This window comes from Gopherus flavomarginatus, chromosome 5 (genome assembly GCF_025201925.1).
Source record: "Gopherus flavomarginatus isolate rGopFla2 chromosome 5, rGopFla2.mat.asm, whole genome shotgun sequence".
Taxonomy (NCBI): domain Eukaryota; kingdom Metazoa; phylum Chordata; order Testudines; family Testudinidae; genus Gopherus; species Gopherus flavomarginatus.
In genome coordinates this window covers 140,384,790-140,403,173 of record NC_066621.1, presented here as the reverse complement: position 1 = coordinate 140,403,173, position 18,384 = coordinate 140,384,790, and the positions used below count along the sequence as shown (strand labels likewise).

Below are 18,384 nucleotides of genomic sequence, written 5' to 3'. Positions count from 1 at the left end.
AGGTGTATGTGTATATGCATGCATTTGGATGTGCAGAGTTGATCACTGCCAAAGGCAGAAAAAAGTCAGTCTTAAAAGGTCAAATTATCTGATCCATTATGACAAATGCTAGGTTTGTAAGTCAATATATATATTTTATTCAGCCAGTATTCTGCCTTGTAAAGTTCATATTCTTTAAAATGATATCTTTTACCCTCCCTCCTTTTTGGGGGGGTGGAGGGGGTGGAGGCATGCCTTTAAGAAATAATTCAGGATCTGGGTAAAACAGTCTGCACCTCTTGATAACTGATTTCAAATCCTTACTCTTCTCACAAATGAAAGTATGTTTTGTTATCTCTTTCTAATTCCAGTGGACATCTGTCTATTTCACAAAACACTGCACAATTAGCAGGATCTGGTTAAAACAGGCTTAGTGCTGGAATAGCAGTGATGTTACTGGTCAGGATCAACTGGCAGAACTCTATGGGAAAGCTTTTATGTATGTGCCTGGCACAATAAAGGCCTGACCCTGGATCAGGCCTTAATTAGTAGCAAACTACACATAAAATGTAACAAAGATAAAACCCAACATCTCTTAAAATGCATGTAAATCAACAGGTCACACTACTAATATTGTAATTATCTCTCTTTCCCCTTTACTTCCACAATGAGAATTATATATATGCTACGATCTCATTTCCTGTTTATTTCCTTTGCTTAAACTTTTACTCCAGTTTTCAAAACTAGATAATGTTTTCAGTATAAATATTCCTAAATGCATATTCATGGAGCCAATGCAGTCATAGTATCAGTTAATTTTTAAACTACACTAAAAAGCATGATGATTTTTCAGATTTCAAGTCTACTGCAGCCACAACTCCCAGTCCAGCTGGCAATGCTCAGAAAGTGTATAACTGAACACATGAATAACAGATTCTACAAGCTAAGCCCTCAGAAATCAGAATGCCTATAATAAGCACTGCTATCTTCTGGGCTGTACAATTACACTTTTTAATTAAAATGATGTAATTGTAGCCAGCTGAGCTGATCGCAGCACAGCAACAAGAACTATATTCAGGAAGAGATTCTGAACTCTTACCTGATAGGTGGAATATTAGTCACAGTTCACTACAGTGAGCCTTCTAATGGCCAATTCAGGGAGTAGCACTGTCTGCTTTCCCAAGCACCAAGCGATACATTTGCTATAGCTGTAGCCATTTTGTTATTCAAAATATATAATCACAGCATTTTTGAGTGTCAGTGTTTTAAGGCTATTGCTGTGTGTTCTTCTATAGTTAAACATTAAGGAATTTTTTTTTTAATGGTTCTTATGGTAAAAGTACAAAGTTACTGTACATATAACTCCAAACCACAATTCATAGTAAATGTGTAATATGAAAGATCAGAATATTGTAGCAGAAAAACACGACTTCTAGTAGCACCTTAACTCTTTAGGGTTCAATACCGTTCAACACAACAGAGGAGAAAGAGATGCTGCATGCAAGAATAATGATTCTAAGGATCTGTCTCAGGAGTGGTCTTAGATTGGGTTCAAATACAGCAAAGAAAAACCCACATAACTTCAAGTACCTCACCCTACAAAACAAAACTAATCAATTTCAGTTTGGTAAGCTTATAGGTAAAAATGGTGAAAAATAAAAAACAAGAATAAAGTACAAATGATAAATATTATTTAGTTTACATGTCAAGATTTTCTACTGAATGCAAAAACAATCACATTGTCACTGCTTAATTCAGTGTTTAAAGGGACACAGTCAACTAGAAGTCTACTCAATTTTTCAAAAGTTAAGTGGTTTTACAATCACAGTTCCAATTGTAATTTTTTCTCCTGTAGCTGTTGAAAGACATGTATAATAAAAAGGGAAACTAACTGACTGAAGGCTGATTCAGCTCCCATCTAAGTCCATGGGGAGACTGATTAATTTCCTGGGGAGCTGGATCTAACTATAAATAGTGGACATTCTCAAAGTGACTATACATGAAGTTCTGTCACATGCAAAACAAATTTAAGAGAAAAAATTATTTTCCTCTAATCTCTTTCAGCAAACAACCTTAGGGACTACTTCTAACAACAGCAGGCAAAAAGTTTCAGACAAAAAGGACGATCTAAGTTGATGGTGTCCCTTTAACTTAGATGAATTATGTGTATTACCCAACAGGAAGAGCATACACCTACCTGTTATAACACATATGCTTTTTAAAATTTTTACTTAAAAAGTCCTTGTAAAAATCTGCCATTTCTTCTGCACTCAATGTTACCTTTTGACCTGAAAATAAATTTCAACATAAATACATCAAGGTTGTTCTTGTGATTAATACACTGAACTGAGGACTCAGAAAATGTTGCTCTGCTACAGAATGTGAGTGAGACCCACAGGCACCATTGTGCAAAGAACTACTGTAGAGATGAGTCGTCTACCACACACCGGCACAGCCTTTCAAACCCTGACCAACCCAGCCTTGCTGGGTCACAGAACTGCATTGGTAGTACTGCCAAGCGATGCTCTGTAACCATGGAGGCAGAGGCAGGATTTGCTCTTAATTTTCTTTAGAAGAGTTTGAACTATCTGCTGAAAACTTAAAATTCACCAGAACTCTCCCTTTCAGAAAGCATTTTACATTTTAAAAACAATGATCTCACTAACCTGTTTCATCTTTCATTTCCAGACCTTTAGCCTTCAGTCTTGAGTAAATGAATTCTTCTTTTCCCTAAAATGCATTTAACATTATAACTAAATGTATTTAATTCTAGAAGTCAGCTATCTTACTGATCAATAGTTTCAATAATCTGAGCAATATTTATACATCAGATAATGACTACAGTGTTTTCTACCTAAACCAATAATCAGTTAACTGGATGCTCTTCAGGAAACAATCACTTAGACCCAATACTATAAACTCTTAAGAATGTGCATAATTTTATTCATGCAAACAGTCCTACTGAAGTAAATTGCACTATTCATGTGAGTAAAGGTATGTATATGCTTAGTGTTTTCAGGATCAAGACCTTACATTGTAAATTTTAAATAAGGCAACATATCAGTTCTTAAGGTCTTCCTGCCTTATGCCCATTGTAGTGAAATTCACAGAAAGATCTTAAACCTTTTAAAATAAATTCATAGTTACTTAATAGAATTTTAAAAAATTGGTTACTTTTGTTTTAGTTAATTTTTTTCTTTCTATCTTAAAAACAAAACAAAAAAAAAAAACAGAAATAGTTTACATCACAGCTTGAGGTGGATAGATGAGTTGGTCCTCTCCAAACCTAGAATTCAACATATTCTTCCCACGTAAGAAAAAGAATTGAGAGGGACCAGGAGTGAAATGCACTGCTTGTAGCCATTATTTAAAAACACATCAACAGGACAGTAAAGTTGGTGAGGGGAGATACGTCCCTCATTTTCCCCTCAGTGATTGCATCTATGCCATTGGAGTTAGAACAATAGCTCAGTTTTCAGTGACCAGCTTTAGTCTCACATTCCAGATCCTCCAGAAAAGAGGACAATCACAACTGTATATTTCTAATGTAAAAAACAAGCAGCAAAAAGTTTGGAGAATCTCTTTGTACATCCTCAAGCAACAGTAAAAGTACACACACTTTTTAGCTTTGCAGCTCATCTTTATATGCACTCAGTATTGATAAGCCTATTTAATGGCAAAAAACGCTCTACTATTAATCAACTATAAAATCAATTTAAAACAAGAGATAAATAATTGCAAAACCACACCATTTAGTAATAGTTTATAAAGATAAAATGATTAGTTGTAGTGCTCTCAACTATTCTGAACAGTTATATTATGTACAACTATCATGGTTCAATGTCACTATACAACACAATTTGTGAAAAAATTTTAATCTAGCCAAACAGAATCAGCTGCTAACGCCACAAATTCTTAAGGAAACTCAGCACCACCAAGTGGCTTAGTACCTCATCTACATGCTCACCTTTCTGAATGACACATTCTGGCTTGCCCAGAATTGTTGGTTCCAAACTTGAGTTTCCTGTCTAAATTCCCTAAGTCTTCGTCCCAGTGGCGATTCATTTTTAGGAATATGAAATACTATTGGTCTGAGGTTTGACTGACTGTCAGGAGGACCAATCCAATCATTGCAAGAATGTGCGGGAGGGCAGAAACTTGAAGCCTTAAAAACAAAATAAAAAAACCCAACCATTTAAAAAATTTTTTGCATAGTGTTTCTTAGAAAAGTATAATAAAAATGTCTCACACAGCTGAGTCTAATCTTAAAACACAATAATGAAAACAAAAGTTTTGAGAGTTCAGGTTAGCTTGATTTAAGTTTACATCAGTGTCATAAACAGATAGTTAAGGGTTAATGCCTCTGTTACCTGTAAAGGGTTAAGAAGCTCAGTAAACCTGGCTGACACCTGACCAGAGGACCAATAAGGGGACAAGATACTTTCAAATCTTGGGGGGGGGGGGGAGTCTTTTGTTTGTGCTCTTTGTTTTGGGGGTTGTTCGCTCTTGGGACTAAGAGGTACCAGACATCAATCCAGGCTCTCCAAATCTTTCTAAATCAGTCTCTCATGTTTCAAACTTGTAAGTTAGAGCCAGGCAAGGCATGTTAGTCTTATTTTTGTTTTCTCAACTTGTAAATGTTCCTTTTTGCTGAGAGGATTTTACCTCTGTTTGTTGTAACTTCGAGCCTAAGACTAGAGGGGGTTCCTATGGGCTATATGAATCTGATTACCCTGTAAAGTATTTTCCATCCTGATTTTACAGAGATGATTTTTACCTTTCTTTCTTTAATTAAAAGCTTTCTTTTTAAGAACCCGATTGATTTTTCCTTGTTTTAAGATCCAAGGGGATTGGATCTGGACTCACCAGGAATTGGTGGGGGGAAAACAAGGGGGGGATGGATAAATTCTCCTTGTGTTAAGATCCAAGGGGTTGGATCGGTGTTCACCAGGAACTTGGTGAAAAAGCCTCTCAAGGCTGTCCAGGGAGAGGAAGGTTTTGGGGGGATAGGAAGTGTTCCAGACACTGAAATTTCTGGATGGTGGTAGTGTTACCAGATCTAAGTTAGTAATTAAGCTTAGAAGTGTCCACGCAGGTCCCCACATCTGTACCCTAAAGTTCAGAGTGGGGGAGGGACCTTGATAATCAGTAATTCACTTTTATGATATGTTTATCAAACTGTCAGAGAGGCACAAGTGACTTTGTGATACAGACACAGACTAAAGAAACCCTTAGATCACACTTTCACTTCTTCACGTCATGGACATTCTGTCTTGTTAATATATTTGATGGTAGCACAGGAGACTGTTAGGTACAGGATGAGTCTCGTATATATTTTCATTTGCAGTTTTCCTTGCAGTTTATTCTTTGCCTGTGTATGCCTGTAAGAGTGCATAAAGGAGGTACTAACCAGTGGTTTGTTGAGGGAGGAGCAGGGAGAACTCTGGACTACTAACATACTCTGTTAATGACACTTTTTGATTTTGGACCAGAGTTTCCCAATCTACAAAATCAGGGTGATATTTGTCAGAGAAACATTCTGAAGTATGTAAAGCACTCTCAGATGAAAGGTAAGGCACTATAGAAATATAAATTATTGTATGCTACCAGCATTTTTAAAGTTAAGCTTTAAACGGGACAAAAGTTATTAAACAACAACAACATTCTTATTTCTCCATTTATAATTAATCTTAGTTGTATCTTGTAGGCAGGTAAAGTTGTGCCTGTATGTGGTTCACACCGCATGAGTACTCTCACTGACCGCAGTGGGACTATGCACAGTGCATAAAGTTAAGTGTGTGTATAAATATTTACAAGATTGGGTCCCTAATCTGATGTTCTTTATTCAGAGAGCTGAGTGAACAGGTAACACCTGCACTGCGCTTAGAAAAAAATTTCTAAACCTGGGTCTTGTGGAATCAACATTTAGAACAGGGATCGACAACCTCTGGCACGCAGCCTGTCAGGGAAAGCAGCTGGTGGGCCGGGACAGTATGTTTACCTGCAGCGTCCGCAGGTTCGGCTGTTCACAGCTCCCACTGGCCGTGGTTCAGCATCCCATGCCAATGGGGGCGGCAGGAAGTGGCAGCCAGCACATCCTTCAGCCCACATCGCTTCCCGCAGCCCCCATTGGCCTGGGATGGCAAACCGCAGCCAGCGGGAGCTGCGATCGGCCGAACCTGCGGATGCTGCAGGTAAACGGATTGTCCTGGCCCGCCAGTGGCTTTCGCTGACAGGCCATGTATCAAAGGTTGCCAATCCCTGATTTAGAACTTGGCTAATTTTGCTATATTGAGGAAATTCAGATTGTATAAAGATTCTCAAACTCTAGCCTCTACTTGTATGATAATGTAGTAATTAGTCTAGAATTGCACTACAATATAAATAGGCTTGGAAGGATTAGATATTTATTGGTAAATGTCAGTTAACATTGCTTTCACCATATATGCACAGCCCAATAAAAAAAATTTCCATCAATAATTGAAATTTATAGATAAGCAAAGTAAGAAAAACATTGCTTGAACATATTACAGCTTGATTTAACAATATTTACCTTATCTATTTTCACAGAATCATAGAAACATAGGGCAGGAAGGGATCTCAAAGTCTTCTATTCCAGCTCTTTGCACTGAGGCAGGACTAACCATTATCTAAACCAGCAGTTCTCAAAACATGGGTCAGGACCCCATTTTAATGGGGTTGCTGGGACTGGCTTAGACTTGCTGAGGCCCAGAGCCAAAGCCTGAGCCTCACCCTCCCAGGCCAAAGCCCAAGCCTAGGGGCTTCCGCTCTGAGTGGAAGGGCTCAAGTTACAGGCCCTCTGCCTGGGGCTGAAGCCCTTGGACTTCATCTTTGGCCTCCCTTGGCCAGGTCAGTGGGGCTCGGCCATTGAACCACTGGCTGCGGGGTTTGGCAGCAAAGTTTTTACTATTATTATGCCCTGAAGGTTCCAGGGCAGCTGAGGAGGCACATACTGCCACCTCAGCTGCCCCGGAGACTGCATGTAACATATCAAAAGTGTCTTCTACAGCAGTGGTTTTCAAACTTTTTTTCTGGCGACCCAGTTGAAGAAAATTGTTGATGCCCATGACAACTGAACTGGGGATGAGGGGTTGAGGGTGTGTGAGGGGGCTTGGGCAGAGGGTTGGAGTGCAAGGGTGAGGGCTGCAGGGTGGGGCCCAAGAATGAGGGGTTCAGTATGTGGGAGGGGGCTCTGGGGTGGGGTGGGGGGTTAGAGTTCAGGATGGGGTCAGGGCTCTGGGCTGGTGGTGCAGGCTCTGGGGTGGGGGCTGAGGAGTTGGGGTGCAGGAAGGGGCTCCAGGTTGGGGGGGGGGCTCAGGCAGGAACGTGGGGTTGGGGCATGGGCTTACCTCTGGCAGCTCCTGGTCAGCAGTGCAACTGTGGCGCAGCGGCAGGCTTCCTGCGGACCATACTGCACTCTGCAAGCAGCCAGCAGGTCCAGCTCCTAGGTAGAGGCATGCAAGTGGCACTCCCCCACCCCAGCCTGAAGGCACTCTCCCACCCCAGCTCCCATTGGCTGGTGGGGGCAGCACGCGGAGCCCCATGGCCCCCTTGCCTACAAACTGGATCTGCTGCTGGCCACTTTCGGGATGCAGGGCAGTGTCAGAAGAGGTAGGGACTGCCAGGGTTCCTGGGTGCTGAGCCAGTGCTGTGCATTCTGGGTCGCAATCTGAACTTTGAAAACCACTGTTCTATAGATGCTTTTCCCCAGGCATGTCGAGTCATAGACTCAGACTCTAGGACTGGAAGGGACCTCGAGAGGTCCAGGAAGAGGAGGTGTGATTGTGGCCAGTCCCAGGTTCTTCCCAGCACGGGGGGCGGGGCTCGGCTCAGGGCTTCAGCCAGCCTTGCCAGGGCTTCTCCAGGCAGCGGGAGGCTCAGCTTGGGGCTTTGGCTGGTCCGGAGCTCCTCCAGGCAGGTGGGGGGGCTTGTGGCTCTGGCCATGAGGGGAGGGCACAGGGGTCTCGGGGCTCCAGCTGGCCACCCATGGGGTTTGGCTTTGACCCTGCCACCCCACCTGAGACTGCAGAGCTTGGGTGGATTTAGGCTTCAATGCCCCCTCCTGAGGTCCTGTCGTAATTTTTGTTGTCAGAAGAGGGTCACAGTGTAATGAAGTTTGAGAACCCTGATCTAGACCATCCCTGTGTTTGTCTAACGTTCTCAAAAACCAATGACAACAAGCATTCTACAACCTCAGTTGGAAGCCTATTCCAGTATTTAACTAATCTCACAGTTAGAAGGTTTATCCTAACAACTCTCCCTTGCCTACAGATTAAATAGATTGCTTCTTGGCCTACCTTCAGTGGACATTGAGAACAATTGATCAAATTATGTTAAGGGCTGTTATAAAAAGAGTGGTGAAGACTTATTTTGACATTTGATGTTGACAATTTGTGTTTTAATGATAATAAAGGTTTAATTTTTTTGAATCTCAGCATCTACTGTCATTACATAACTGTTGTCAGACTGCCCCCCAGTTAATGTCCTGCAACTCTGAAAATTTAAATAGATAAAAAGAAAAAAATGTTTAAAAATAACCATTATCCATCAAAATTATATTAAAAAATTTAATTCTGACCAGCCTAAATATAAAATAGGTATGCATATTAGTTTTCTCAAGACCTGCTAGATTTTTTTTTTAATCCCAAATTACACTTCATTAATAACACTTGACATTTAGGTAGCACTTATGAAAAATTCTCCAAATATTAATCTCCACAGCAGCCCAAGAGGCAGGTAAATACTATCCCTGGAGAAGAGCAACACAGTTTGCCAAGGCCACACAAGAAATCAATCAGTAGCAGCAGAGGGTCTGATTCCAAATCACTTGCTGGTCGGGTTCCTCCCAGACCATACTGTTTCCTAAGCATCACACTCATTTATTTGCTAATCAAGAACCACATACAATTAAAAAGCAGCTAATGAGATTTTATTAGACTTGCCCTGACCCTTGGCAAATGTTTCATTTCTTGAGAAGTGCTGCCCAAATACTATTGACGGTTTTACAAAACTTCTTCAAATAATTAAACAGGAAATGCAAGTAAAATCCTGTCATGAGAAGCCCTGGGAATACGGGGAAGCATAATCCAGGGAAAATATCACCCCAGAATCCACACACCCCCGTTCCCTCACCAGAGCCAGGAAGAACAGGATTACTTGTGGCACCCTAGAGACTAACAAATTTATTTCAGCGTAAGTACTCCTGAGTCCTGTTCTTTTTGCAGATACAGATTAACAGGGCTGCTACTCTAGAGCCAGGAAGAGAACCCAGGAGTCCCGGCTCCCAGCCTCTACTTGGGAGAGTCTAGCTGATTCCCTACTGCCCCCGGGGAACAAAGCGCACGAGTCCTGACACCCAGTGCCCGGCTGCACCCAGCAGGGCCCCAAATCTTGTACCAAAAACCATGGGGGGGAGGGAGATGAGGCTCCATGCAGGTCCAGCGGTCCACCCGCATGGAGCCGGAGGCAGGGGTGGAGTCCACCCCTCCCGGGAGAGAGCTAGAGAGTTCCGGCTCCCCGCTCTGCCTACTGAACCAACCCCCGCCTCCCTCAGCAATACAACCCCGGTGGCGCGGGGCGGGGCAGGCTCTCGCTCCCTCAAAACCCGGGGCCAGACCCGGGCGGCCCGGGCTCCCAGCGGAGACTTTCCCCGTCACCCTGCGCCCCCTCTGCCTGTTTACCCGGCTCTCCGGCTCGCGCCCCCTCTCAGCAGCCAGGAGCCCCGCGCCGCCACCGGCTCGGGAGAAGCAGCGGCGCGTTCCAGAGCACACGTGCCTCACGCGCCGGCCCACTCTAACCGCTGCTGCCGCCGCCACTGCCATCGCGCCTCACCCTCCCCTTTCCCTGCAGCTTTACGGCCATGTCGCAAGCAGAAGGCCGCCCGAAACATCTCCCTGCGGTGCGGCAGGCGGCGCAGCTCCGGCCTCTGGGCGGCGGTAACCGCGGATAGAGCGTCTCGATCGGTCTCTCGGCTGCGCAGCTCAGGCTGCCCTTCGCTCCCTTCCCCGTGCGCCCCCGCCGAGTGAGGGCGGGGACGGGGGCCCTCGGGTTAGCCGCCGTTTGGCCTGCGGGCGACTGACAGCCGCCGGCGGCCCACAGGTGAGAGGCTGGCGGGGAGGGGGACTCTGACCGACCCATGTTCTGTGTGCGGGAGAACAGCGTCTGCTGAGCCGGGTAAGCGGGCGGACGTCGCGGGGAAGAGCAGGCAGCCCCGCCTGAGGTGGGGGGAGGGGTCGGGCTGCCGGGGCGTGGAGGAAAGCGGGGGTTGGTAGGGAAGGGGTCCGGGCTGCCGGGTCACTGAGGAGAGGGAGAGACGGGGGCTCTATTCCACCTGTGGCCCGGGGGCCGGGCTTTCGCTCGCTGCCGCCCCCGCTAAGGGGGAGCCGGCTCTGGGCCCTGGCACTCGCTCTCCGTTCCCCGGGGACGCCCCCATTGTGAAGTCACAACCTGCCGGCGGCGGGGTGGCCTGGCGGATCCCGGCCCCTCCTGCAGGGATGTAGCGAGTCCGGGCTCCGGGGGGATCGGGGCCTGCTCCAGGGGACTGTCTTCCCCCAAGGCTGCTGGCTGGGGTAGGCGCCATGTGGTCATCCCAGTCTGTGGGGACTAGGGGCCATCTCACACTCCCCCTCCCATTTTATGCAGGGGCCGCGGTGCTGGGGATGGTTATGGATGCTGCTTGAGGACAGGTGGTGCTGGAAGGGCGGGGGAGGGCACCTCGAGTGAGGAAAGTGATGAGTGAAGGGCCGCCGGGAGGTGTGGGGGGTGAAGGATACTGAATGAGGCAGGAGAGGGGAGCCAGGGCTAGATGGGCGCAGGGGAAGGGCGTTGGATAGGGTGGATGCAGGTGAAGGGCTCTGGGTGTGTAGAAACAGGTGTAGATCGTCTGGGGTAGATGGGTGCACGTTAAGGGCACTGGATGGTGGAGGAGGCTGTGAAGGTTGCTGGGGATAGATAGATATGGGTAAAAGGTTGACAGTGTTCTTTGTTTTAGTGTTGGTTGTTTATAATTCCTATTCTGAATAATGCAAGTGAGTGGGAAGGGTATATTTATTTACCAGGTAGGGATGTGTGTGTGTGTGTATGTATGTATATAATACTAAAAAATTAAGGATTGAAAATTGCCTCATTAATTTTCTTCATTACTGAAGTAACCAATTTGTTCTGCATTGCTTGTAATCGTTATAGCTGAGAGAGTGAACAAAGACTTCTAGCAGTGTAAATTCAAAAGTGCATATTAGGGCTGGTGATTAATCACATTTAACTCATGCGATTAACTCAAAAATTAATCACGGTTTTAGTTGCACTGTTTTTCATTTGGTATACTATTGTTTATTATTAAATATTTTTGGATGTTTTCTACGTTTTCAAATTTACTGATTTCATTTACAACACAGAATACAAAGTGTATACTGCTTACTTTATATTATTTTTGATTACAAATATTTTCACTGTTAAAATGATAAAAGAAATCGCATTTTTCAGTTCACCTCATACAAGTACTCTAGTGCAATTTCTTTATTGTGAAGGTGCAACTTACAAATGTAGATTTATTTTTTCTGTTACATAACTGCATGGGGTGACAGTAACTTAAAGGGCTTATCGGTGGCAGACAGCGTCCTAGGCAAGGTTGGGGGGAATGGTCTGGGCCCCCAGAAGGGGAGGGGCCTCAAGCAGAAGGGGCAGGGATGGGGCCAGATTCCCCCAGCCAGTGCTGCCTGGCTAGCGCTGTCCAGGGTTCCAGCAGCGATTTAAAGGGCCCGGGGCTCTGGTCACTGGCTCTGGCCACTGGCTGCCGTGAGCCCCAGGCCCTTTTAAATCACTAGGCCCCAGTGGCTCCCTGTCAGTGGCGCTGCCGGTACGGTGCTTAAAGTGCTCCCTGGCAGTGCTTTAATGTCGGCTGTGTAGTGGCCTGTATTGGCAGCCGCTTTTTTACTGGTACGCTGTACCGGTCCATACTGGCTTACTTTCACCTCTGAACTGCACTCAAAAACAAAACAATTCAAAACTTTAGAGTCTACAAGTTCGCTCAGTCCTATTTCTCATTCAGCCAACTGCTAAGACAAACAAGTTTGTTTACATTTACGGAAGATAATGCTGCCCACTTCTTATTTACAATGTCACAGAAAGTGAGAATAGGTGTTCGCATGGCTACATGCATCTGACGAAGTGGGTATTCACCCACGAAAGTTCATGCTCCAATACGTCTGTTAGTCTATAAGGTGCCACAGGACTCTTCACTGCTTTTAATTAAATTTGTGATTGAACTCCTTGGGAGAGAATTGTATGTCTCTGGCTCTATTTTACCTGCATTCTGCCATATATTTCATGTTATAGAAGTCTAAGATGATGACTCAGCACGTGTTCATTTTAAGAACACTTTTACTACAGATTTGGCAAAACGCAAAGAAGGCACCAATTTCTAAAGATAGCTACAGCACTTGACCCAAGATTTAAGAATCTGAAGTGCCTTTCAAAATATGAAAGGGATGACATGTGGAGCATGCTTTCAGAAGTCTAAAAAGAGCAACACTCTAATGCAGAAACTACAGAACCCAAACCACCAAAAAAAGAAAATCAACCTTCTGCTGGTGGCATCTGATTCAGATGATGAAAATGAACACGTGTCTATCTGCACTGTTTTGGATTGTTATTGAGCAGAACCCATCATCGGCATGGACACGTCCTCTGGAATGATGGTTGAAGCATGAAGAGAAATATGAATCTTTAGTGCATCTGGCATGTAAATATCTTGCAACTCCCAACTACAACAGCACCATGCGAACACCTGTTCTCACTTTCTGGTGAAACTGAACAAGAAGCGGGCAGCATTATCTCTTGCAAATGTAAACAAACTTGTTTCTTTGAGCGATTGGCTGAACAAGAAATAGGACTGAGTGGACTTGTAGGCTCTAACGTTTTATATTTTGTTTTTGAATGCAGGGGGTTTTTTGGTACATAATTCTACGTTTGTAAGTTCAGCTTTCATGATAAAGAGATTGCACTACAGTACTTGTATTAGGTGAATTGAAAAATACCGTTTCTTTTGTTTTTTACAGTGCAAGTATTTGAAATAAAAAATATAAAGTGAGGACTGTACAATTTGTATTCTGTTATAATTGAAATCAGTATATTTGAAACTGTAGAAAGCATGGTAAAATTTAAATAAATAGGATTCTATTATTTAATAGTGCAATTAATTTTTTTAATTGCTTGACAGCTCTAATGCATATCATTTAATAGCAAGAAGCTTGCAGACAGCATTAGAGATATATGCACAAAAGAACAGGGAAATATTGTATGTTTTGAAGTTAAGTGGTTCACTCTTTTTTTTTTTAAACTTATACCAGTAAAAGTCTCTGTAGCTTTTTAGCTCAAATTAGTTTATTAAATATTTTAAAGTGACTTGAGGCCTTATAAAAGTTGTTAAAGGTAGCATGAAATGTCAGTCAGTGTCTGATATAATTTTGTCAGTCATAGTTCTTATTTTTGCCTTATTTGTAGTTCAGTTGGAACTGGAGGATAAAAGATAATGGATATGGGTAACCAACACCCTTCCATCAAAAGACTGCAAGAAATACAGAAAGAAGTCAGAGATATTGAACAGCAGGTGGTGGTTTTCAGTGGCCTGTCTACTGACAGGGATTACAAGAAACTGGAGAGGACTCTGACTAAACAGCTTTTTGAAATAGATTCTGTAGATACTGAAGGAAAAGGGGACATTCAGCAGGTGAGAAAACGAGCAGCCCAGGAAACAGAGAGACTACTCAAGGCATTGGAGCAGAATGCGAACCATCCACACAGACTGGAAATAGAGGCCATATATAAAGAAGCTCAATCATTGGTAGAACGTGAGATCACACCTTTTTATAAAGGTGGCAACTGTATAACTGATGAATTTGAAGAGGGTATTCAGGATATTGTGTTGAGACTCACTCAGGTGAAAACTGGAGGAAAAATCTCGTTACGGAAAGCAAGATATCACACTCTGACAAAAGTTTGCGCAGTTCAAGAGATTATAGAAAGCTGTATAAAGCAGCAACCTTCCCTGCCACTCTCCAGTGATGCACATCCTTCAGTCTCAAAAATTAACTCAGTTATGTGTGATGTGAACAAGGCTAGGGGAACTCTTATTGCAGTCTTAATGGGAGTAAATAATAATGAGACTTGTAGGCATTTATCCTGTGTGCTTACAGGTCTGATTGCTGATTTGGATGCTTTGGATGTTTGTGGTCACACAGAAATAAGAAATTACAGAAAGGAAGTGGTGGAAGAGATCAATAAATTACAGCAATATCTGGATTTGGAAGAAGAAGCAGACTCTGCTCACGCTTATGACTTGGCACAAAATCAATCCATTCTAAAAATAGAAGAGATCCGCAAAAAAATGAAAGAAGTTCATTCTTTACTTTTCAGAGCAGAAAATGCTTCTGATTTGTACTTGGGATGCAAGGCAGAACTGCAAGGTTTAATTGCCCACTTGGATGAAGTGAGTCCGGGAAAGAACCCGTGTATCAGAGAAGCCAGGAGAAGAGCAGTAATAGAAGTGCAAACTCTTATAACATATATTGATTTAAAGGAAGCACTTGAAAAAAGACAAATGTGTGGTGAACAAACTGATGTGGAACACCAGTCTCATAAGGCAGTCTGGAGTGTTCTTGGACACTTGTCTCAGATTCAGAGGGAAGTGCTCTCTTTTGATGGAAACAGAACTGATAAGAACTACATGAGACTAGAAGAGCTCCTCACTAAGCAACTTCTGGCACTTGATGCTGTTGATCCACAAGGAGATGAACGATCTAAAGTTGCCAGAAAGCAGGCAGTAAAGCTTGCACAGAATATTCTTTACTATCTAGACATGAAAACAGATGAGTGGGAGTACTAGAAAAGCAGTGGCCTCATGATAGATATTGCTTTCTTTTTTGCACTTTATGTAGACTATAGTTCCCATGAGCTGCACATGATTAAAAGTTGTGTTCTTATTTGCTCGGGTTATGGAGATGGTGTAAATAGTTGGCTTGACTGTATGGCAGCTATCCCACACTTTCACTCATTTGCCCTGGCAATTGTCAGTACACCATTTTTTTCAGTTTTGGTCACCATGTTATGTGGGAGATATGGCTTTGTTGAGGAATTGCGTAAGTATCAGAGTCTAATATTTGGTCGAACTGTTTTTTAAAGAAACAATGCAAAAGTCAGAGAATGCACATTTCTCAAAGATGCAGGAATTTCCTTAAAATACAGTACTGGAAAACTATTTAAAGAAGACTGGGAATTTAAGATTATTGGCCAAATGCAAGGTTAGCTCCATCAACTTTACAGCGGCATGGACATACTTCTAATGTGTTATTCTAATCAAAAAACTAAATACAAAAAAATGTTGGCTATTCATTTCTGTGTTTGATTTGGTTCCATCCATTTCACCTTACTGTGTTTTTGGTTTTACAATGTAGCTGTGTTATAATACATGTTGGAAATTAACATTTACATACATAATGACTGGTTGTATCCATTTTCTTGTTGTGCTGGACATCTAAGAAAGAGTCCCTCAAATTCAGGCTGCCATCTTATTAGAAGATAGCTATGAGACTTGAAAGACAGGAAAACTATAGTATACATAGATTAGATAAATGTGAGGTTGTTTTTTTTTTTCACTGCCATCCATAAATCCCTGAAAACTGCACTGGATTATCTTTAGTTGCCATTTAGATGTATTTTAACTCACTTATTGGATCTAGATTTGATGGGTCTTCTCAGCAACCTGTGAGAATGGAAATCACTTTAAAATGACTTAAGTCAGTGGGTACTCCTGATTTAACCTTGTAAATATAGTTAGTAACAAAATTTTTCATAATGTGTGTCACATTTCATACTGATCATATGTGATTTCAGACATAAGACTCATAAAAGGCTTACTTATGGTATGATGTCTCTTCTTCAGCTCACAAGCGGTTAGGTTAGTTCTGCAGCTTGTTAAATAAACCTGATCCTATTTCTACATGCATGTTCCTCTTCCTTTGTGAATATAGGAATTTAGTAGCCAATATAAATCATACCAAAAGTGTGCTACTGTAGAAGTATCATACAGAATGCTGCACTAAGTGGAATAATGGGTCAAAAATGTGTTTAAATATAGCTGTTTCCCCATATAGCTCCTTTCATGTTAGATTTATAAATTATTACTTTGTAATGGATTATTTATTTGCAACATTTTAACAAGTGTAAATCATTTCAGATATTTTATATTTTAAATACACTAATTAGAGAAAAAATGTTTTTTGTGAGACAAGTGCCTTTTAACAACACCTTAAAGTTATACCACCTTAGATAGATACAGGAACTGTTTGTCTAATGGCAGCATGATGCATTTATAGTCATCTCTACCAATTGGATTTTTCTATTTACAATTCAACTATAATATGTATCAAATTAAATAAAGTGATATATTACGGATCTGCTGTGACTATATGTTTGAGAGTGGGACTTGGACTCAGGAAATTTGGATTCTGTTCCCAACTCCCCACACAATGACTTGCTTAGTGACCTTAGGAGAGACAGCTAGCGCCTCAGATTAGAAGAAGAGGATAATAATAGTTACTCACCTTTATAAAGTGCTTTGAAATATCTGGATGAAACAAGCTATGTAATTTCAAAGTATGATTATTTTGATTCACTGAATTTTTGTTCTTCTGTTTGTACATTATTTGTCAAAGAATTTTTTTAAAATTAATTATAGTTGATAAGTAATAGCTCAATACTGAGGATGTATTCTTCAGATGCTTCTCCCTATTTTTCCAATTCATGCGTGGCCTTACCTGTGCCCATCTCTTCCCTTTTTTCCTTTTCTTTTTTTTTTTCAAATTACATCTGCTTATAAATACAGTTTAACCTATCTACTTCGGTGTTTCTTATTCTGTTGGCTAAAACAAATTGATTATTAATGGTGTTAAACAGCTGAATTATTTTGCTAATGTTTACAAAGGTCATTTCAGATTTTGTTAAGCACTTAAATTGTAGTAATAATTTCTAATATACATTTGCGACTTTCATGACATAGTTGGATAATGCTTATTATATTTAAGTTTAATTACTATGATTACTGTTACTGTCTGGTCTCTTCAATGGTTAGATGTACAGCCATTGTTTAAAAAAAATCAGAGCATTCATATTCTTCTGTAGGTCATGTGACGCTTTCAGCATTTCTAATTTTTTTTCCGTAAAGGTGAATGATAGTCTATATATTTTTTCTATTTAAGATTTGCTTATCTCAGCTTTTGTGACAGGTTGATTCTTTAAAAGGCAAAAGCATCAGATGGATTGAAAAATGATTCACTCAGTAGATTCCAGTTCCAACATATTGTGTGATCTTAGCTTTTTGCATTTTTAACTGTCTTCTGCTCATGAGTTAAATGTGCAGCATTTAAGATTTGTGGAAATCCTTATCTGGTGCAGTATTTGTAAGCAGTTTCTGCATGAATAGTAAACTAAATAAGCTAAACCAAAAAAAGTATGGTGCATGGATTTTACAGAATCCAGTTTCTGTGCTGAAGAACGTAATTGCTTTGTTTTATATACAAGATGACTGGGGAACACACTTGCTTTCTGGTATGTAACTATCCAGCAAGATGTAAAAGGACCAACTCACAAAAAGCCTACATTTTATTAGTAAGTGGAATGGAAAGGCTTTTGTGCGTGCTGTGCTGTTACATCTTAGCAAAAGAAATGAATGGATATATTTTTTATGTTTTGAGAAAGTTGTAAATCATGATACTTGTTTGCTGATTATATTGATTTATGATTAAATTTGATTTGAAGTATCCCAGTCTTGATTTTGTGGTAACTCATGACCATTTACCCCCCCCTCCTTCTTTCCAATTTAGTGGAGTGTTTTGTTTGTTTGTTTTTTAAAGTATGCTTAATGGAAAAGTTTGTAACTAATGATTGTACGTAAATCTTCTTTAAAATGTGTGTATCCAAATTTATCTGTATGCATTATAGTGCATTGGTACAGATTCAAAGTTAAATATTGTTTTATTATATCCTTAATTATTAATAAAATATTTTGCTGCCGTGTACTTGTAGTTGACTTATGTTCTCTCCTATTACCTTTCCTTAAATTTTTGAATGTTAATTATCAGAATGTAACTGATTTCCCTGACAGGAAACTCTGAGCTTTTCTTAAAGATAGAGGCAAGTATGTGTTCTCATCTTTATTTTCCTAAAAAAACACAGTAAAGAAAAAATTTTTAAAGTTCAAGCTGTGGGATTCATTCATCTCCCTTTTAAATCTTGCTTCTTCAGTCTGCTGTATACCCAGATTGTGCACCAAAATAATTAAATCAGTTTTAATTGGCATTTTATTTCAATGCAAACCTGTCCATGGATTCT

General features: G+C 41.4%; 2 protein-coding genes across 8 annotated transcripts in view; one reads left to right on the top strand and one right to left on the bottom strand.

The window, feature by feature from the left end:
- Nucleotides 1–9,914, bottom strand: part of LOC127051613 (kinesin light chain 1) — a 133,528-nt gene extending 123,614 nt beyond the window's left edge. The window contains exons 1-4 of the mRNA XM_050954153.1: nucleotides 9,681–9,914; nucleotides 3,947–4,144; nucleotides 2,646–2,709; nucleotides 2,177–2,267 (exon numbers count right to left, since the gene is read on the bottom strand). Coding sequence (XP_050810110.1) covers nucleotides 2,177–2,267; nucleotides 2,646–2,709; nucleotides 3,947–4,144; nucleotides 9,681–9,821 — 494 coding nt within the window. The 5' untranslated portion in view covers nucleotides 9,822–9,914. The remainder of the gene's footprint in view (nucleotides 1–2,176; nucleotides 2,268–2,645; nucleotides 2,710–3,946; nucleotides 4,145–9,680) is intronic.
- Nucleotides 9,915–10,006: 92 nt separating this feature from the next.
- On the top strand, nucleotides 10,007–18,071 carry BAG5 (BAG cochaperone 5). 7 transcript variants are annotated; one of them, XM_050954194.1, is made up of 2 exons: nucleotides 10,007–10,098; nucleotides 13,501–18,071. In XM_050954194.1, exon 2 carries the CDS (start codon nucleotides 13,529–13,531, stop codon nucleotides 14,879–14,881), a length of 1,353 nt encoding a protein of 450 aa, XP_050810151.1. In that variant the 5' UTR covers nucleotides 10,007–10,098; nucleotides 13,501–13,528; the 3' UTR covers nucleotides 14,882–18,071. The 7 variants fall into 7 exon arrangements, with proteins under 7 accessions (XP_050810151.1, XP_050810157.1, XP_050810153.1 ...); XM_050954200.1 differs by having other exon boundaries at nucleotides 10,008–10,098; nucleotides 13,506–18,071; XM_050954196.1 differs by having other exon boundaries at nucleotides 10,079–10,173; nucleotides 13,506–18,071.
- The last annotated feature ends 313 nt before the right edge of the window (nucleotides 18,072–18,384 follow it).

Coding starts and splice junctions, on each gene's coding strand:
- BAG5 (XM_050954194.1), top strand. CDS start 13,529: ATGGATATGGGTAACCAACACCCTTCCATCAAAAGACTGCAAGAAATA.